Source organism: Fundulus heteroclitus, chromosome 16, assembly GCF_011125445.2.
Source record: "Fundulus heteroclitus isolate FHET01 chromosome 16, MU-UCD_Fhet_4.1, whole genome shotgun sequence".
Taxonomy (NCBI): Eukaryota; Metazoa; Chordata; class Actinopteri; order Cyprinodontiformes; family Fundulidae; genus Fundulus; species Fundulus heteroclitus.
In genome coordinates, this window is record NC_046376.1 from 6,977,117 (window position 1) to 6,999,586 (window position 22,470).

General features: G+C 39.4%; 1 protein-coding gene across 1 annotated transcript in view; it reads right to left on the reverse strand.

Annotated features, from left to right (window-relative positions):
* Positions 1-22,470, reverse strand: part of LOC118556557 (transmembrane protein 104-like) — an 85,415-nt gene that overhangs the window by 62,178 nt on the left and 767 nt on the right. Inside the window, exons 2-6 of the mRNA XM_036148253.1 lie at positions 21,478-21,544; positions 17,720-17,841; positions 13,770-13,851; positions 8,397-8,487; positions 5,733-5,813 (exon numbers count right to left, since the gene is read on the reverse strand). Coding sequence (XP_036004146.1) covers positions 5,733-5,813; positions 8,397-8,487; positions 13,770-13,851; positions 17,720-17,841; positions 21,478-21,522 — 421 coding nt within the window. The 5' untranslated portion in view covers positions 21,523-21,544. The remainder of the gene's footprint in view (positions 1-5,732; positions 5,814-8,396; positions 8,488-13,769; positions 13,852-17,719; positions 17,842-21,477; positions 21,545-22,470) is intronic.

Here is a 22,470-nt window from a genome sequence, read left to right on the forward strand (position 1 = left end):
AAATCAAGGGCAAATACATTCATTTCAAGATAATTCTACTTATTTTTAGTTCTCTTTTTGCAGTGTTCTGCTTTGCTCGTTTCCAAACAAACTCCAGGATTTCCTGGTGTAATTTTCTGACTGGTATTAAAAATGCCATCATCATCATCATCATCATCAAGAAGCTGAAAGAGATTATTGTTACACCAGAAGCATTTTAGCTTTACTTGTCATTAAAGGGACAAATTAAGCCTTCGTCAAGCGAGCGCCTTTCCTGGCAGTGCACTCTGAATATTGATCCGTGTGCCTGACCACAGTCAGTCTTTAAATAACATACTACTGAAATTAAAGTGCATCTCTCACCCTGCTGACACAGGGAACTGTTGTAGCAGGGGCTTATAGAAAAATCACTGTGGGGAAAAAAAAAAAAAAAAAAAACATGGACGCAAACTAGGGCTGTCAAAATAACGCGTTAATTTCGATTAATTTAAAAAAAATTAACGGATTAAAAAAAATAACGCAGATTAATCAATGTCGTATGCAGGGGTTTTCAATAGACAGACAGTTTTTTTCCATCCAGTCAGAATATGGCTTGCAAATACTGCATTCAGATGAATTAAATCAAAATGCTGCAGCCTTTGGCAGAAATTACTAAACATCACAGAGGGATTGAAGAAAAACAAATAAAAACTGTAATATTGTAGCCTAAAATATTTAGGCTAAAGTATTTAGACTAAAATATTAGAGTTACTAAGTGAGGTGTGAAAAATGTTTTTGTCTCTTTTCTTTCCAGCTTCTGGGAGGTGATGCAAAAGTTTATTCTGATCATAATCATCGTCAATGTCATCATGTTTTTAAAGAGCACTTTAACACGAGGTAAAACAAAGTGCCAAACATCAGAAATACATCAGATAAGAGATAAAAACTAATAAAATGCTTGTTTGTTAAAATAGCTCTAGGTCTAAATTATGTATAATTAGCCTAAAAAGTAGATTGGAATATGGAATATGTTGACGTCTGTTAAATTCAGGTTATCTTTTTTTATTATTATTTCAGTTGACGTCTCCTGTTGACGTGAGTTCAGTTTGACATTGGCATCTGTTTAGTTCAGTTTGTCTGCTGTTGAAAACAGCACTTTAATGTATCTAATGCTGATTATTCATTGAATCATTTGAATTTAAATATTTAAAATTCTTTCACAGCCAAAAATAATATGCGATTAATTTAGATTAATTAATTACAGAGTATGTAATTAATTAGATTAATTTTTTTAATCGATTGACAGCCCTAACGCAAACATGACTGTTTGTCTTCTGAACAGCTTGGATGTCCATTTTCCCGCTGCTCCCAGTGCGCCACAATGACATTAAATCAAAAGTAAGAATAGACATGTTCATGTTTGAGTCCATTTACAGACAGAAGCCCGTCTCCCTGCAGACTGCATTAGTATTCGTAGCCATGGTTCCTGCACATGTCCGGGGGGGATGGGTTAAGTTGGAGAAACAACCCTGATGTTTGCACAGCCGCTGTGTTCACCAGCGCATCATATCACACAGGTAAGGGAGAGAGCAGAGACAAGATGCTGACGCAAGGACAGCCCTCCGTTAGCCTCCCTCTTTGTGACTTTACCAAAGTCGTGTTCTAATCAACTTTCAAATCATCAATGTGAAGGTTAAAGTGCCACTTTCTACAGTGCCGGAGATAAGCCAGCCCCCCATCAACATTCCTGTCAAGTGGCTGCAGGTCGGGCTGATACGATTTCCATGGACTTATTCCAAGCCTGCCTCAACAAAGCCACCACTGCCACTACCGCTGCTGCTGTCACGTCAATTTCTACCTGAGAGGCAGTCAAATGTCCTCCAAGAGCAGGAGAGGCTTTTTAATTGGCTGTAAAGGTGCAGGACTGACAGACAGAATTGGTTTCATTCCTGCATTTCATTTCCCTAACGCGGTGGAGAGGTGGTGCTGCAATCGTTCAATGCTGTGGAAATGCACCTGGCATAATGAACTTGTTTCCAATCACCAGAGGAGAATCTATATCCGCCCGTGGGACCACACGATGCGGCGCTTAAGGATGAAAACACATTGCGACGCTCTGCTACAAGGAGTCATGCGGCAAGTGTTGACCGTCGGCACGTTTTTCTCCTGATTTTATGATAAAGGGGCCATTGTTGCCGACCCGTCTACTGACCGCTATGCCAAGCTAGCTACACTGCAAAAACGGATCTAAAAATAAGTAAAATGTTCTTAAAATTAGTGTATTTATCCTTGATTTGAGCAGGTAAATAATATTATTTGCCAATGGAATAAGTATTTTGACCCCTAAAATAAGATAATTAGACATCCTGCACTTGATATAAGATGATGAAGATGAATTATTCCTATTTTAAGTGCAAACATCTTATTCCATTGGCAAATCATCTTATTTACCTGCTCAAATCAAGGACAAATACATTCATTTTAAATAATATTTTACTTATTTCTAGTTCTTTTTTGCAGTGTAACGCACCTGGTCACAAAGCTGAAACCGTTTAAAAATCAGCTTCATGGACATCACGGCGCTTGAACGTGGAGCTACATGCTCATTGGCACTGCTCACTGATGATGATTTAAGGGTTAGTTTGGATATTTTGCAGAAATTGTCTGCCTTAATATCAGTATCGATCTAAGACGAGCTTTAAAGTGTAACTCACCCAATTGTAAAAGCATAATCCCGTCCCCATTAAATTAAATTATACAATGAGACATTTATTTGGCACATATTTGTGCATTTAATTGTATGCTTGTTTATTCTTTGCACATTTATTTTTGTATTTATTTTAAAATATGCCAGAGTTGATGCATCAAAGCACCTGATCAGCCAATTTGATAGATCAGCTGATCAAGCAGATAAGTTCAAACAACTATGATGTCTGGAAAACAGGACCGAGTCCAAAGCTGTTGAACTGGCCCATAATCTAACCTCCATTTTCCCCCCAAAAAAATGCATACTCATACTTTAGCAGTTTAGGCATTGTACAGGTTGAGAAAAGTCTTATAATCTTGTTATAAACTAACATGGAGGTCTTGAAGGATAATGTGAAAACGTGAGACTAAACTATTCTGGGCCTCAGTAAATGAGATTTAAATGCCCAAAAAATAAAGTTTGCCTACAAACCCGCCCCCCAAATAAAAAAAAAACAGATGTTTACACAGAAAACTTCTTACCTTTCCTGTAAAGAAGGACATAAGCACAATAGATTGTAACTACAACATATTGGTTATGTCGGTAGCCAGTTTGGTGTCCACACAACAAGCTATTTAGAAGGTATACATAATTAGATTGAAAGAAATCCAGACAGACGCCTGTTATCCTTGTGCCATTTTGGCTAAACATTTGAAATTTGGAATTTACTCTTGAAAATGAAACTGTGGGATGCTAGATACTTTGGTAAAGGAATCTCAGATGAAGATCTGGACATGAGGTGTGTGTCGGTCATGTTATTGTTCCTAAAAAGCTCAAGCCCCCTCAAGCTGGTGGGCTTAGAGGGTTCTAAGTACTGACTCCATTCCTAGCAAAGCTAGAGAGGACTGACAAGTTGGATCGAGACACAATCAGCTGATGTTTCACATGGGAACACAGATTTTGTTTTTTAACTTTCATTTTGAGTGGTTTTAATCTACTAAACTGAGTTAAAACAGTCGGTTTACATCTGACCAGGTGGTCGCTTTAACCAGTTTGTTGATTTTTATTCTTTCCAACAGGTTTATGTTAAGTTTTATACCATTATTATAACTTTGCAGAACCTCATTTTAAGAAACCTGACCTACCCCTTTGTGCATATTTTATAGCTTATTTTTTGTTATTTTTGTTGTTTTGTTTCGTCATTTACCTGCTTTTTTGTCTCTTTATACCGTATTTTCGGGACTATAAGTCACAGTTTTTTTCATAGTTTGGCCGGGGGTGCGACTTATACTCTGGAGCGAATTATGTGTGAAATTATTACACATTTTTACTGGTATATCATTGCACCTGTTATTTTCACTCCAGACCACAAGAGGGCGCTCTAGGCCTGCGTTGAATCAGACGTAAGCGACGTAGAAGCGGAAGTGCCGCATCTTCTACCTCCGGAGTTAACGGAGTTATTTGAAAGTGACACTGAGGATGAAGATTTCACTGGATTTTAGTTATTTGGAGGGACACGGGCGCTTTGGTTAACTTCTTCGCATGTTATTTATGCTATAGTTATCTGAATAGCTTTTAATATGTTATGTTAAAATATCAGGCACGTTCTCAGTTGTGTCATGTAGCGTAAGCTAACCGTACAATTATTCAGCCTGTTGCCTCCGTTCCATTTTTATTTAAAATTGCCTTTTAAGACGACATGTCTGTTCTTAATGTTGTATATTATCAAATAAATTTCCCCCAAAAATGCGACTTATACTCCAGTGCGACTTATATATGTTTTTTACTTCTTTATTATGCATTTTATGGCTGGTGCGACTTGTACTCCGGAGCGACTTATAGTCCGGAAAATACGGTAACTGCTGTGGTCTTTCTGATTTGAGCCAAATACAGCTTATTGTGGTATTAATTTCACAAAGTTTACAGTGCAACAAGGAAAATACCCTTTTTCCCCTCCTTTTTGCAGAGCAAATCTACCGCCGACACTGCAAGGCACCCAGTCCCACCACACTGTCAGCCAAAACCGCCAGGAAATGGCCAAAAAGAAGCAGCTTGTGTGTGGAGGTACGTAGAGTAGAAACATTACGTCTCCATTTCCCCCCAGTCAGCATCTGTTGGGACTCAAGCCTGCACGACATATTTCTGATTAGAGTCACCAGGCAGCTTTGGGGCGGCGAAGGAGAGAAGCTGGGAGAAAAGTCATTTCCGTATCACCAATCGATACACACACCCCCCCCCACACACACACACACACACGTGTTACTTGCACGCAGCCCGTGTCTCAGGGTGAGGAAGGTCATTAGCAAAGAGTTTTCTCTGTATCATTTTCTGAAGCTCCTTAAAACAGGTAATCAACCGAAAGACAAGCGAGCTTTGCCAGCACGAGCAGCTTGACGGCATGCAAGGGTGCGTTCACACGTGTGGGAGAGAATGTGAGGCCGTTTTTTCCCTGCCTGTGTGGCAAGTGCTCCCCCTGCTGGCGAGAGGCTGCAGGACAGGACACGCCAGCGCAGATGATGTTGTCAGCGCTTCGACCTTTTGTTGTTCCTTTATTCCTGCAACAACAGGGACGCTGCAGACTCTTGAGTCACACGCGTTTGCTTAGAGCTGCTTAACGCAGGCAGACGTGGTGAGGGGACGATGCGCTGATACGAACGCGGAACGTAAAGCTGCGGGGGATCTCTTTATCTGCGGTTCAAGGTGATTCTGACTCCAGCTTACATCACCAGTTGGAAGAAGCTCCATTAGCTCCACAATCATTCAGGTATTCACTACAGAGTCCAGGTAGTGCCTCCACCCACACACATGCTCAGCACTGATGGGCTCTCAAACAGGTAATTATCACCAAAGGCAATTTATCCATATGTAATTACACCCAATTAAACCGCCAGCAGCCTTCCTTTGTAAATGAGGTCCCTTCATAAAAAAGGTGCAAGAAAAAAAGAAAACCTTTGATGAATTATCCCACGCACCCTTCCGACTCGTCCATAAATATTAGACGTGCCTAATGATGATGGCGTCTGCGGCTAATTGAATATCAAGGAGAGAGACAGAGAGCAGAAGCAGCAGAGGCAAAGGAGAGGATTACCTTTGTTGAAGAACATGGAGGCCATTTGACCCATCTCAACCCGCTCCACGATGTCGAAGTGATCAAGGTGACCCGCTCTCTCTGTGGAGACATGAGGAAGTTTAGTGGTAGATAACAGCAGAGTCGTGACGGAAAGCACAAAACATTTGATAATATTTGCTTTTGGAATTAAGGGTCATAAGTAACTTTTTCAATTCAATTTACTTCATTTTCCAGTATAAAAATTAAAATAAAAATGTCTCATAAACTGGAAGTGATCGAAGCTCTATAAGTGGGTAAGTCCACTAAAGCTCTGCGAAAGTATTCCTACCCTACAATTGTTTTCACATCAAACAACCAGCCTTTTAAGCCCAGAAGAAATTACATATCTGATATAAATCAAGTACAGCTCCAAAGCTATAAACTGTAAAATGTATTTGTGTGAAATTAAGGGATTAAAGATTATTTCTCAAGTGGAACCACTATTACAAATGTCACTATGTCTGATGTACAGGTGATTAAGCAAAGATTTTTTTTTATTTTCTGAACCTCGCCTAAATATTTTTTTTTATATAAACTGCAAAACTATAAATACAGGAGAAGCCTCAGACTTTGTAGGTCCACATCTTGACCAGAGCTGCAGCAAATCTAGACTGAATCAGCTGAAGCATATTTGTTCCGCAAAGGTTTTAATGGCCAGTGTGCCAGGCGGACCTCTGATTTTGGCACAGTTTATCCAAACAGGCCAAAACTGTGCCAAATGTGTTTTTCACCTTATAAAAAGGGCAGTTGTACAAATAAAAGTGCTGATTTCCATTGTGAGGACTCATTCTGCACACGAAAACGCATTTGGTAACAAGATTTACCATGTCTCATCAACATGTACCATTGTGCACAGCATAAATCAATTAAGTGAACACAAAAGTCAGAAATCATGACCCATTTCTTTTTAAAACACTGCTTGAAGTGACTGTTGACTCTTCTGCATTGCTATGTGATAGATGCTGAGAGAGGAGAAGGAAAAAAAAAAAACAACTGTAGAAAATTATATTGTTAATTGGTCACATCTGCAGCTCATGAGAAAGTGCTTGTTGGTCACTGTGCAAACAGCAGCAGGGACTTATTGTTTTGTAAGCTCCGTTACGCAGTGGAATTACTACACCGGCATAGATGGGACAAAGACGTGCTGGATGTTGTTTAAAAAAGTTAGGAATCCTAGTTTTTAAAGATATCAACCATGGGGGGGTGGAGTTAAGCATGTCTGCACAGCGAAGCAATTTTCTGAGAGAGTCGGCAATGTTTGATAATTAAATGGCATTTTGTGTGTTTAAAATACTGTATAAGTGTTTGTGAAGAATAGGGGCGTGTTTTACAAACATTAAAGCCCCCTCCTTGGAGGTATTTAGGAAAGAAAGAAACGTGACCATTTCTGACCTACTTTTAAAGCCTGATAAAATAGGCCTTTAAAAGGTTTAAAAGGTTGATAGACTGAGAAAGTGGTGCCTGATAGTGAAATTAAAACGATCGCTCCGACACCCTGAAATAAAATCCAGTGTAACAAACTACCTTCAGACCCAATTAGTAACCAGAGTCCAGGTGTGTGTAACTTAATCTCAATATGAATGCAGCCGTTTTGTTGTTGGCTCAGCAGACAGGTGAGGAAGAAAGTTCTGGTCCAGTTAAAAGCAGGGTCAGGTTCTACAACAAGATCCCAGCGCTCTGATCAGTCCATCATCTGGACCTGGAGAGCGTATGGACCACCTGCAGACCTACCAGGACATGGACGTCCACTTAGACTGACAGGCTCCACTGCAAAAACAGAACTAGAAATAAGTCAAATCTTCTTAAAATGAGTGTACCTGTCCTTAATTTGAGCAGGTAAACAAGATGATTTGCCAATGGAATGAGATTTTTGCACTTAAAATAGGAAGAATTCATCTCCATCATCTTATTTCAAGTGCAGGATGTCTAATTATCTTATTTTATGGGTTAAAAATACTCATTCCACTGGCAGATAATCTTATTTACCTGCTCAAATCAAGGATAAACACACCAACTTTAAGAACATTTTACTTACTTTTAGATCCGTTTTTGCATTGTGGCAGCTCTGGAGGAGCTGCAGAGAACCGCAGCTCAGGTGGGAGAAGCACACTTCAGCAGTCAGAACTAAACTGACCCTGAACACAGACCGTCCGTTTGCCAGAAACATAAAAACTAAACCGTTAGAGGTAGAAAAGACGAAACTTATCAGCTCTTAAACATTTTTTACTTTCACAATCTTAATATCTGAACACTGAACTTCTCAATAGTAGCTAAGAAAAATTCTTGAAAGACAAGCATTAGAAATGAGACCAAATGCAACCTTAGGAAAAATCCCTGCTAACATAAAAAGAACAATTAAAGCACAATTAAACCCAAAGTATTTAAAGCTCATAGAAAAAGTAAAAAAAAAATTTGAGGAATCTTTCCTATTAAAACAGTATAATTTATAATTATTTATTCTATTTTAAATGTTCATAATTGTTTTAGAAGAGGAGAAATTAAATTATATAAATTGAAACAACACAGGACCATTTGTGCACAAAGGTCTTTGAGGATGAAAGATTAAAACAACTTTAAAGAAGTTTGTTTTCACCGGTACCAGAGACCAGAATACCAGTTTATCGCACAGAGACCGATACTCACGGACAGACAGGATGGGCTTCGTCTCCGGTTCTGATCGACCTCGCCCCATATCGTCATCCGAATAGTCGGAGGTGGAGTCGCTGTCGTCCATCTGTGGGGAAGAGATTTTTATTTTGGTTTTCTGTTTTTCCTAATTTCACATGAACAAGAGTCATCATACGAGCCGTTAACTCGCCATCATTTTAACACATCTGGAAATAACAGGCAACAGCTGGGAAGTGCTGTGCAGGACGGAGCAGCTCACTAGCCACGGAGTCTCCGCAGATTAATGCCAATTAGCTGTCAATAGAGGTGAAAATCTGCGAGCATCGTGTGCTGAATTAACGAGGCGAGGAGAGACGGCGGATAACAGGTGAACAGAAGCAACGACACAAAGATGGCCGACAGAGGGATGGGATTATTCGCATTACTTTCATTTTGAATGAATTTACTGAAGCAAATTTAATAACAAGAGACCTCTGACGCTACTGCTGCACACCACCTTAACATTTAATAATGCTTAGGATTTCTTCTGTTTTTTTTTTTTTGTTTACTTCTAAATGTTTCAGGTCTCACCCACCACCACCCAAAACCTATTAACTCAATGTGTCATAATTTTCGGAAGTGACTGCCCTCAAATATTTGTGATGAATGAGTGTTTTGTCATTGTGGAGGAAATTTGGCCCATTCTACTTTGCAGAATTGTTAGAATCAACCCCATCGGAAGATTTCAGCTTGAATGGCCTGTTGACGGTCAGGTCACACAGTATCTCAATTGGATTTAAAGCTGGACTTTGACTAGACCATTACATTTCTTGTTTTCTATGAGGCGTTCAGAGCCTCACCCTGCTACATTCTCCTACTACTCTCCAATTTTTAACTTCATGTTGTATGTTCTTTTTGTCGTCATAGTAACTACCTCTGGCCTGGTGTTCAGTTTAGCTGTGACAACCTCTTGGAGGACCCTCAGCTGAGCTACTGCTCTCAACAACTTCATGTTCTCCTATAGAGGATCCAGTTGGGCCAGTTTAGCCCCATTTCTCTCACACACATGGATATAGGCTGTCTGTGCTCTCTTTCATCCTCTAGTCTTTCTCAAATCCCCAGTGGCTCGTGGCAGATGGCCGTCCACTCTGAGCCTGGTTCTGCTGGAGATTTCCTCTCCACTATCGCTACGTGCATGCTCAGCATGAGGGATTGCTGCAAAGTCAATGAAAATACAGGTGTCTGTCCACTGTGGCACTACGCTCATCAAGGAGAGATTATTTCAAATCAATGACTGGATGCAACCTGCTGGGTCTTAGATAGAAAACTCTTTACCAGTCTGTCTGGATGAATTTATTTTTTCGACTTTGTAAAGAGTCTCAAGGTTACGTGTTGTGAATTGGCGCTATATAAATAAACTGAACTGCTTCAGACCAAGGCCTTGTTCCAAAACTCAATTTTGCATTTGCTCGTGTCATCTTTATTTGAAATAGAAATTTGCTGATCTGTAACATTATAGTATGTGAAAAAAGGGTTACACTTTATTTGAAGGAGTGTACATAAGACTGACATTACACTGTCATTAACACCTGTTATGAACATAAATGACTCTTTATGAATGTTTAGGACTGTTGTCATTAATTGTCTTTCGTTAAATTATGAAACTATAACAAAGTTGACCTTGTTTAAAATGTCTTTGTTATGACAACTTGACATTAACAGAGACAAGTTTAAGTTTAGGGCTTGATTTGGGATTAGGTTACATTTAGGGCTTGATTTGGGATTTGGGTAAATTAAGGGCTTGACTTGGGGGTTTTTTTAAGTTAAGGGCTTGTCATAAAGACATTTTAAACAATGTCAACTTTGCTTTAATAGTGTCATAATTTACCGAATGACAATTAATCACAACAGTGTTACCCAAAAAAGTAAAGAACCAAATAAATGTGAGGGAGCGAATACTTTTTTGCAGCAATGTACAGACCAGGCATGTCCACTACAGTGATTTTAGTACAGACAAGTTAAAATCTTCTTACAAATGTAAATGTCAAGACCAAAACTTAAATAGGACAACATCTATCTAATGACTTTTACTTAAATGCATATTTATGGTGCAAACATTTTAGATTTTAATCCATTAATACACTTGTGTAAATACAGCAAGTGGTTTAAAACAAAGACCAACCCAAATCCTGTTTTTATTGCAGAGAATAGATTTATTTATTCTCTCTTTTTTCTTTTTTTTTTCTCTTTCCTTTGCATAGAATAGATTTAAAAAAAATGTCACTTTTATTTTTCAATCAAGCCCAAAAGAATCATTAAACTGGAAGACCATCTTATAATATAATATGGCAATATAATAATATGGTGCCATATATTGGCAAATACACAAAATCAATTTTAAGTTTTGGATCTACAAGGATTTGCATCTCTTTACTGCAGATAATATGACTTAAATTAAAATATTGCACGCTCACATTTTGTGCAGCAGGTTAAAAAAAAAATGGTCCCAGAAGAAGAGAATCACAACCTCAGACTCCAAGGAGCCGATTTAAACTCATGTTGAAACTGATGACTCTACAGGTTATTATAGTTTGTAATAAAATAAAATCTAAATGTTGTTGACCACAGCAGGTCGGATCAAAAACAGGAACCAAAGTTGATGATTGGTCAAGAAAATTGCAGAAGCTGCGTCTCTAGAAAAGGTTCTGGAAAAGCTAATTTTCAAACATGTGCGTAATTTGTAAGCTGCAGACGAAGGAGCCTCCAGCTCAGGGTAAATTAATTAATCAGAGTCTGCTTTATACTCCTGAGAGAAGCTTAAAAAATGGCAAGTGAGTATCTGCAGAGTGTTTCATCTGGAAAGTAAAATAATAAATGGTCAAAAAAACTTTAAATAACAACAGTTGTCATTCCTTACTGTCCATTTAACTTATGTGAATACCTCCTACTACTCGCAGACTGTCTTCTAACTCATGTTCTGGGCTAATAAAAGGTTAAAGCAATTCCTCCTATGATGCCTCACTGTAAAGCTATAAAGTGCACAGCGGTGTTAATTGGCTTCACTCAAGCGGGGAGAAATAAAAGGCAAACAGCGGCAAACGTTCCCAGTTTTACTCCTCTCTTGTTTTCAATTACGCGGGAGGAAAATGCTGAGGAGCGCCGCGGCTATGAATCAAGGCCGAGCGTTCGAGGCTCGCGCCCGGGCCGGGCTATTGTCCGCAGGATCGTAACTCCTCGGCTGAAACCCGAAGGGACTGAAGCGAGACGACCTCAGGGAAACGGAGCAGAGGCCGAGCCATTCTGAGCGTGCAAAGACTTTTTCTTAGTCAAAGTAAAAATGATTGAAGACTCAGTTATTTCCCCTGGAAATGGAGTGCAGGTCTACAATGATGACTTCATCCGAATTGGGACTTTATAGACGGGGGAGGTAAATGGCGCCCGGCGTGGCAATAAACCAGCATCAGACTCAAAATAACTTAAAGGTTTTCACGGCCAAATTATTATGTTTTATTTTCTTTCTTGAAGATTTGCTCGTGCTATTGGCCTTTATTTCGCATTAATCAAGCAGGAAAGTCACAGACATGCAGCAAAGGTCCACTGCACAACACGCCACATTATTTTTAATGTGAGGAAAGCATAATAAAAATAATAATACCAAATAACTACCGCAGCTTAGAATTGGAAACACTCTACATTCATCGCAATAAACCCTTATTAAAGCCTGCAGGGTTTAAATCATAGGGGCTTTCAAAATTCATGTTCAAAGGTCTGGCGACCAAATCCTTTTATGAAATTTGCTCCCAGCATAAAAGCACAACAAATAGTATTTTATGGAGAAGGTTGCTTTATTTTTTTGCCACCCATAGCCTCTCTAATTTCTGGCAGCAAAGCATAATGAGCTCCCCAGCAGCTGCTCATCTTCTTCTCCTCCTCCACCACCACCATCATCATCATTCGGTCTGTCCTGCCTTTGTGATTGGGCTCATCCTCAAACGACCAATCAGGTCTGCAGAGACAATCATCAGGGCTGACCTTCCCTCCATCCAGGACCTGTATAGGTCTACGGTGAGGGCCGCTAAGATTTCTGCAGACCCGACGCATCCTGGACACAAGCTGCTTAGACTTTGACCACCAGGGCGGCGCTAAAGAGACATTTTCTCTCCCCAGGCTGCCTCTCTGATGAGGACAATTAACACGTCACAGCCCGATTAGTCAGCTACTCCGGCCGTTTGCCAGCAGTCAAACAAAATAAGCATATTTCTACTACCACAACCTGCCTTTATTTTCTATCCATCGAGATAAAAAGATTATCATTTACAAGATTACTGTCACAATACTAGAATTTCAAACTCGATATGCCTACTATGAAAACTACTCTAAATGCATTCATGCAGCGGAGCGTTGCGTGGTGCAGCTCAAAGGACCCAGACCCAGACAGAGCTAATAACAGCTAGTGTTAGCTTTAGGGCTGTGCATAAAAATCAATAAAGATTAATATCAATGTTTTTAAAAACGATTTAATATCGATATTCTGGCTTTTTATATCGATATACCTCCCAACCCCTAGGGGGCGTTATCACAGCGCGCCATTAATGTTCACAGCGAGGAAGTGCAAGTGAGGGGAATTTGCGGAATGGCCGACAGGATGTTAGAAGCGCCTTCGTCCCTAAAATCAGACGTTTGGCCACATTTCTGGTTTCTGTGATACGTTAAATGCATTGAAGCAAATGCACTTTATTTTCCTGTTAATATATCAGTGTTCATAAATACATTTGGCTGGTTTTGTTGATTGAATGACTTTGAGCATTAATTTGAAAGTAATAAATATCAATATTGGAGTCAAATCAAATCAAGCTGAGCTATAGAAATTGAGAATCGTATCAAATCGGCTCATCCTAAATGAAACCCAGCCCTGGTTAGCTTACAGGTCTGCAGAAATGCTAAAATGCGCTGGATAAAACTTTGCTGGTTGGAGTTGATAATTTACCCCATTTATCCTCCCAGGTATGTTCCATGTTATTCAGCCGGTTGTGGATACAGCTGTGTAATTTAATAAATTGGTTTACCAGATTAAATGTCAGTTTTTAGTCTTGGATTGTGTAAAATAAATGTGTAAATAAATGCGTGCAACGTATGTTTTTTTCCTCTCTATGATGCATTTTTTGACTTATGCAATTTATATTCCGGAGCAACTTATAGTCCGAGTTATGTTTGTAAAGAACTTATATTTTAACACCAGTGTTTATCATAAATAAAAAGAAACATGTTTAAGAATCTCTGTTTTACAAAAACATTCTTCTAATTATTTAGATTTTTGTTTTTATGAGACATCACAGCTCAAGGAGCTCCGTCCATCCAGTCAACGTTTTTTTTCTGCAGATGATCAGACGCTGAGTTTATTAATCCCACCTCTTCCTGCTCTCTTCTCTTCCAGCGCAGCTGAGCATTGGCCGCCGCCATGGCCTCGATCACAAAGGTGGTGGTCATGTAGCTGGAAAATGGAAGAAAACATATGCATCAGATTTAAAGAAAACCCTTTAAAACCACATCCGGTGTCTTTGCATCTTCCTTGCTGTGATCCAGACTCTCTCATAAACTTTTAAAGTGGGTCTGATCAACAGTTCACCTGTTCCCCAGAGCTGCACAGTATATCAAATTGTAGTCATCTTGGCAATATCAATGTGTGCAACATGAAAATCACTAATGGCTGCACGGGGGAAAGATTTGTTGGGATATTATACTTCAAGGCCCAGGCATAGAAATTATGCATTGCAATAATATTTTTGGCCTGTTGGATGGACTTTCACTGCCCTTCATGTCCAGATCCAAAAAACAGAACGCTAAAGCTCACAAAGAGCAGTGGAGACGTTGTGATAAGCTGTGAAGAGCTTGGAAAATGGGGATTAAATGTAATTAATATCACTATATTTAGTACCAGTATTACATTTATATGTTTTCCTAACATTGGTCATCTCAAATAATTAATTTAGATTATATGTTGAGAAACCTTTTTTCTCAAGATTTACCAATTAGGAGCAAAATCAAACTGCTCATCAGAGCTGGTTCTACTTTAGACCAATTTTCTCCTCGTGGTTGTTTAAATTGGACTTAAAACCTTCTACAGCGGGTTTTTTTTTTTTAATTTTCAAGTCTGCAAACATTAGAACCTTATGGAAAGTATGAAATAAAATGGAAAACGTGTAGGATGACTTAAATGACTTAGACCCCGATGAGCCTTGGAGTGCCAAACGTGAACCCCTTGGGTCTCACTTCTCAAAATGTTCCATAAACCAGATACTGAGGTTGTGGTGGCTAATTCACAGATTTACGTTTGGCATCTGGAAGAAAAATTTGCATTTAAACTTGTCAAGAGGACTGGAGCATCTAAGTAAAAATAAAAAAAAAGATCAAACTTTGGTGACACACATGACATGAATTATCTGCTGGCTGGTGAAAGCTTAAGCCGGTTGGTCTGTTGGGGATGATCTGGTCTCTTCCTGTAACGTTCCTATACCGGTTCCTAGGCCTGTTTGGATAATTAATAAACCAATTAATCTAATGATACATTTTAATCACATGATTAATTAAAATAAGTGTGATAATTTGCATATGCATGCATGCTTATTTCCCCTTGTGTTTCCGTCGCCTCTCTCTGGATCGTGTTTCCTCAGTGTCGGAGGGGTTCAATCTTAGCAGGGTTTCCCACAGAAAATGGAGGAATCCTGGTGTTATTCTGGTGGCTAGTAGGGCTGAACGATTTTGGAAAATAATCTAATTGCGATTTTTTTTCTTAATATTGCGATTTAATGCGATTTTTTTCCTCAGTTTAATTTATCATGTCTTTTTAAACATACAAACAACAAATCATTTTGTTTCCTCGCTGTGCAGATTAGTTGCTAAAAGACCCACAGCATCTAAACTCAGAGCAGAAATGATTGCGTTCTGCCTACAATATATTTCAACCAAAATTGCAATTTTGACTTTTCTCCGCATTAACCACAAGCAACAAAAATGGCGTCTAAATAAAGACGTTTGTAAACAAGGACAATTTAAAACAAGAACTTTTAATGTTTCTATTAATCAGAATATTATTCAAGAGAACAGCTTTTAGTTGATTTGGACATCAATCCTTGTTGAACATAAAGTGCAACCAACAAGCAAGTCTATGTATTAAACTGATTGACCTGTACTTAATGCTTTGTATGATTATATAAACTCTAAAACAAGTAATAAAATCAGATTATCTCACTGCTGCAACTGTCTTTCCTTCCATGTGGACGCAAACCCACTTTAAACATTTTACCAACACCTAATGGACGCGTCTGATTCACTAATTGTTACAGAGCCAAAAATTGCAGACTCTGCGATTTGGAAATTGCGTTTTTTTTTTTAAATCGCGATTATATTGAAAATGCGATTAATTGTTCAGTCCTAGTGGCTAGCAGGAGGTCCGTAAAGGAAGCGCGGAGCGTTGCAGCTCCAAGGAGGGCTGCAGCCCTTAAACCGGGTACCGTAGATTGTGTCAAGCTAATAGCGTGTTAGCTTAGTTGACCAGGAGGTTTTCTTCTAAACGGGAACTTTGCTGACCGTCTTATGTTGCTCTCAAAGATCGAGGCTTTTAAAATAAACGACGCACAGCCTGGCGGGGGCGGGATGTTGGGGGTTTGTGTGCGGCGAGTGAAGCCTGGTGGCTTATAACGCGGTGGAGGAAACCCAGCTTGTGTCAGGTAGGCTCAAAGTTAACATTAGAGCCATCAAATAAATAAATAAATTGGTGTTGAAGCCGAATACGACCGCTGCAGGGTGGGAGTTAATTTATTATTAACCTGTTTAATTTTTCTGAGCCGGTAGGTCGAGAGGATATGCTAGCGCTATTATCCTGTTATCATATTAGCTGAAAAAGGTCTACAAATTGCAATAATATGATTTATCGCAATAAGTTATATAACATTACGGACCAGTTATATCATGGTGACAGACCAACCGGTTCCACGAAACAACCCGTCTGGTTTTCCAGACCAGCTCAGAGTCTGGATCACAGGAAACATCTCATCCATTAAAAGTTTGATCCTCTGTCAGGTTATTTAGGAGGATCACAGTGCAGGGAGCCAATTTACCAACATGAAAGACACCATTTATCTCTATATCAGACGCAAACTGACGTCCTAATATCAACAATCTAATTTAATATCACTTGTTAAACAGCATCAGTTGTTTTTTTGGACCGTTTTCTAACCAGCTGGACTCTGACCAATGCAGCAAACAGGTAGCCTCGTGAGACCATCCTGATCTCGCGAGTTTTCAAGGTTTCACTCGCAGATCAGTCTGGCTACTCTCCGTTAAAGAAAATTTGGAGCCGTTCACCAAACGAACGTCCAATCAGCGTTGGCATTGAGGCGGGTTGAGGTGTGACGCAACGGGAAGCGCGTCAGTTCAGTCTAAACAACATGGCGGTTTCAGCCGATGAAACTAGCGTTAGCGCGGCTATCGAGCAAGTTTTATCGGAATTACAGAGTATTTATTTGCTGAGCTAACGAGCCTTTACCTGCAGCAGCAAGAGTAGCTTGGCTTGTGGTTGTGTTTTCGTCGTCGCTCGTAACAGAGGAGGACGAATCTGATTGGTTCATTTGGCCCGTCTATCACCAACATAGGCCAATCAGCTAACCAGTATTTTCGCCCCTTCCCAAAATTACTTCAACGGAAGGTTTCCAGATGGATATGCGGAGCAAATCTATCTGGCGGAGTCAGGTAAGCAAACAGGAGGTGCACAAAATTCTTCTGGAATAAAAAACCTAAAACCTTTTTTGTTGATTTTAAATATATTATTTATTCAGTTTATTTATATATATTAATTGTATAGGTTAATTAAACATGGAGTGAAATATTTCAAGCTTTTATTTCTTGCAATTTTGACAATTAGAGCTTAAGTAAAACCTAAAATTCAAACGATATTAAAGTGATTCGTAAAGTTATATTTTTCAAAGCCCATTTTCTAGTCTCAACAGTTATTCAACTCGGCCTTCGCAGACAACATTTCTGCATAAACAACATAAAAGTTGAATGAAATATTCAGCTTTATAAGCTAAATCCATGTTTTTATATATTTTCTCTGATTTAATCAAGCCTATTTATTCTGAATCCTTCCCGGTTCACCAGAGAAAGGAAGCGGGATTGACCTTCCATCTGTTGCATCACTAAACTCTGAATAATGTGATCTGCGGGGAGCAGAAAAGCAATAAAAACAGGAAGAAGAGAAAAAAAAGGGAGGCAAGAGTACACAAACAGACAGACAAAGACGTCAGGGCAGTAAGATAGTGGATGAGAGTTCGATTCCCACCTTAGGGTCGCCGCAGACTCACCTCATGAATCCTAAAAAGGTGATGAGCGACAGGCTGACCACCCATCCGGCTGTGGCGAAGGCTCTGGGCATGGTCAGGGCTCCTGTTCCCACAATCAGATTAAACATGTAGACCAGCCCCACCTACAGGAGAAAACCACGTAACAAGCATGTTGGTGACGATTCTCAGTCATCCAGGTTATGATCAATACAAAAAAAAAGGTAAAAAAATATATGTGACAACTGGACTTCTGTTTGAAATGTCTTCAGCTTCAGAACAGAAGACCAGTTATATTTTTTAACAGTTTTTTGCATGTAATAACTATATTATTCCACTGGAGCAAAACTGCAGCATTAGCTAATCTCGTCTGATCAGTGAGTGCAAAAAATATATAGATAATTTCTGCTTTTATTGCTGTAGCAAATCTAATTAATCCAAACTCAGGGTTCCCACACCTTGGTGAACATCAAATTCAAGGACCTTTCAAGGACTTTCCAGGACCAATTTCCTCAAATTCAAGGACCACACGTGGCGGCATTTACCTACTGTGACCGCTGAATAAGTTATCATATTTTAATACAATGCAAATTCAATAAAACACTAAACGGCATAGAAGTTGTTGGGTCAGAAGCAATGCAAGAAAGTGGACTTAATTTATAGCCTACATTGATATTGATCATATTCATAGCCTACATTTATATCCATAGTACATGGCTATGCCATACTACATTACATATAAGATGTACATTAGCCTACCGTTTCATGGAATTTTATGGAAAAAAGTGCAGCATAGAGATGTTCAGAATTATATCAATTTGTTTCACTTACTTTCATTTTTGATTAAGCTAGTTTTTGACTTTGACCCTGAAAAGTTGCTAAATATAGCAACAAAGTCGCTGAGTTGGCAACACTGCGTGAATGTAACCACGTAGGTCTAAACCGTAGCCTACCAACTAATTAAGAAGAGCAAACGTACTTTTGCAAATTAAAAGTCTGCGGAATCAACATAATTTTAAAAGATCGTGTGGTAGTAAAATAATGACACATGAGTCGTCATCCGTGTGAACTTTCAACCCCACAAAAAAATTCAAGGACTTTCAAGGACAAGGTGTTTTTTTTGGCTGTTTTCAAGAACTTTCAAGGGCCTTGAATTTATTTTTTCAGATTCACAAACTTTCAAGGATTTCAAGGACCCATGGGAACCCTGCAAACTTTAATTTGAAAAAATCTATCCAGGAAGTGGAAGTTAGAACCCTCCGTTCACAAGGTCGGGGGCACACTGGGAAAAGGATATCTTGACTGTTCCTTTTAGCAGATTTCTTTAAATCAGGGGTTTCAAACTCCGGTTCTGGAGGGTCCTGCAAAATGTAGAAATGTCCCTGGTACAACACGTCAGAATCAAATGGATGAATTACCTCCTCGGCATGCTATCATGTACAGAGAGGCATCTTAAAGTTGAAGGAAACCAGCATTCGAGGACTGGAGATTTATGCCTGTGCAACAACCTGGAGGCTGATTTTGTGTCTGCGAACCTTTTATGTGTAGCTTTGATCGTTTTTTTTTTTTTATTACTATCCTACCTGTGTCCAGTTTTCTGTCAGAGGATACCAGGGTATTTTTATTTAAAAATGTCCTGTATAAGCAGGTTTTTCAGAGATTTTTTTTTTAAGAGAAACCAGCTCTCAGCCCCAGAGAACCTCCATTGTGCTTTCAGTGGGCAGGAGGAGGTTTTCCACAGATCCATGCAGACCTACTTGGAGTGTTTATTGCTTAAAAGCTCAATCTGAGTCGCGTCTGACCGAAGCTCACAGTTCCAACTAAAGGCCCGTTTACACTACACTTTTTTAACCGAGCCGAGACCAGTCCGAGCTCGGTAACCGAGATAACTCTTGTGTGTAAATGGTCAGCAGACTGAACCAGACCGCGCTAACGATAACCGGACCGCGCTAACTGCAGACCAGTTCATCACCAGGTCTCGGACTGGTTTTTTTTGGCCCGGTTCCCTGATAACGAGGAGCGCATGAGCAGACCGCGTCATCCCCTTACAGTCAGCTGACTGTCAGCGGGTTTTCCGGCGTGTCTGGCTGCACGTCCCGATTCACACTCCATTCAGACAAATTTCAGACATTCATAATAATACTAGCTTCCTTACCGTGCCACACGGTTTCCAGTGATGACTCTGCTTATGAACCTCAACGTCTGTTGTTGTTTCCTGCGTCTGTAAATGCTTATTAGACGTTCATTTGTCTTATCCACGTCCCAAAAGCCGACTCTGTCTAACAATAACATCCTGAATGTCACGGGCGCCGCCATTTTGATTTGCTCGGTCCCGCCTTCAATCCCAGAGAGCGGTAGTACCGCAGATCGCCACTAGGAGGCGAGGAGCAACTAAGGAACCAAGATAACCGAGATAACTCGTGTGTAAACAGCTGCATTTATCTCAGTTAACTGGACCAAGCTCGGACCGGTCTCGGCATGGCTCGGTTTTTAGGTGTAGTGTAAACGGGCCTTAAAAGTCTGTGCAGAGTTTAGAAAACACCACATGCTCAGGGTTTGTGACAACAGGACAGAAAAGGCATTTTTACTCCTGTTCCTCCAAGAGAATTGGCTGACATATGGATAGATCTGTCTGTTATAATCCAACATCAGCGAGCTCAGGATATATTTCCCTCCCTGAACCCCTTAGCCACTGTGAATGGAGTCAAAATAAATGTGTCTCCTTGTCCAGGTTTGTTTGTTTTCTACAGTTTTGCCTGTTTTTAACGTTTTAATCGCTGCTCTGACTGTCAAAGTGATGGCAAGCTTAGGTGAGGAAATTTTCCCGACCTATAAAGCTTTACTTGAAAGACATGTTCTCTTGTGTTTCCCATTTTTAAGAAGTCCAGAATTAGTAGTTAAACGTCTCTGGACTCAAGTTACAAGGTAAAGTATAAATAAAATAAAAACACTTTAATCATATTATTTGTTTTATAGAAACATTTACTGCTACCAAAGTGAGTGAGAGGGATTCTGTTACTAAATATAAATCCACTAAATTTTCTAAGTGTAACATTAAGCTTCTGCAGTAAAAGAGGAACTTATTTTAAGGCACATCCTCACCAGGGGACCCAATAAATGTTGAGTATGCTATCATTCTCTGATATTAAATTATACTGTTATTTTGACCCACTTACACTAGTTTATTGTTGGGTTTTTTTGGTGAGTGTTTAAGCTTGTGCTTTCTCTTAAGTACACTGGATAAACTAGCAACTAAACTACAAGCTGGAAGAATTTATTAAGAAGAAAACTGGACTATCCGATAACAGATTGCTTAATAATGCAAAGGTTTCGCTTCCTTTAGAAACCATCAGAGATGCACAAGTGAGTCTCAGCGTTAAAGTCACGCTGATGTAAGCGAAAACCAGGGAGCAGCTGAGTGAGCCGAGTCCAGACCACACAGGGAAGCATGCTGTGTGCTGATAACAAAAAAAAGAGGATGTGTTTTACTGAACTTTCATGCGCTTTTTGGTAACTTATTAACAGCTATGTAATGAGGAGCTGTCGTCGCAGATAGAAGATTAGCATGTGACTAAACAGAGTTGATGAAATAAAACGTTTGAGCATCTGCAAGTTGATCAAATCAGAATTAAACTCGTCTCAAGTGGACTTTCACCTCCGCTTCTCATCAGGGAGTCTGATGATGAGCTTTAGTTTCACAATGCCGCCGCAGACATGCGACTCACTTTAAAAAACAACCGTTACAGACATTTTCTGGTACAAACATCCTTTGTGATACTCACAAACGCAGAGTAGGGCTCCCCGGTGTCTGTGATGCCGCCCGCCATGTTTGGTAACTGCAATCCTCACCTGAAGGACAGAAAACATTACTTTAAACCTCATTTATGCATATTAATGTCAATTAAAAGATGTGTTTCTATGTTTAAGGATGAGCACGGTTGGAGTTCTTCCAACAAGTCATACAGCTAAGGACGCGATCTATAAAATCTGACTGGCATGCCACTCCAAAGTTAACCATCATAAGTATTAAAGAAATTATAGATGTCTGAATATATTGTACATTTTCTTTCATCCACGCAGGATCAAAACTATATTTGGCCAAATGTCTCCAAGCAGTTGCATCATTCACCCCCTCTTGACACCTGCATGCGTGAATAACCCTAGTTTTATTCTTAACTCTTTGACTAAACAGACTCAGGTGTAAAATGTTTAATCAAAACCAATATCTTAAGCTATGAAATTGTTTTATAGACCTAGAGAAGAAGATTTATGCAGCACAATTTGTCATTTTGCAAATTCATACTTTCCTGACACTTGTGCATTTCCATTTTGTACCCATAAACCCAACTAATTGTTTATTAATTATTTTTTCTTTAGAGCCAAGTTGTTATTTTCAAGAAGTAAATAAGTAATTCAACAATGTTCAAACATCCGTATAACTTAAACTTGATTGCACATTACTGTCAGAAAGCGTTTTATTGTTCCCGTTTACCATCAACTATGATCTATGTTTTAGCAAGTGAGAAATGTTAAATGGTAATTTAAATAAATGGTAATAATAACTCAGAGTCCTCCTTCTTTTTACCTAAGCCACTTGATAATTAAAAATATGACAAATCCTGACTTCTCAAAGCGGGTAAGAACTCATCGGTGGCTGAAGACTCCCATTCCCACCTAAAAGACTTTCATAAAGAAAGAACCAAACCCACAAAAAGGTATGAAATAAATAAATAAATAAATAAAATGAATTTGCAGCATCAGGTCAAAAAGCTGCA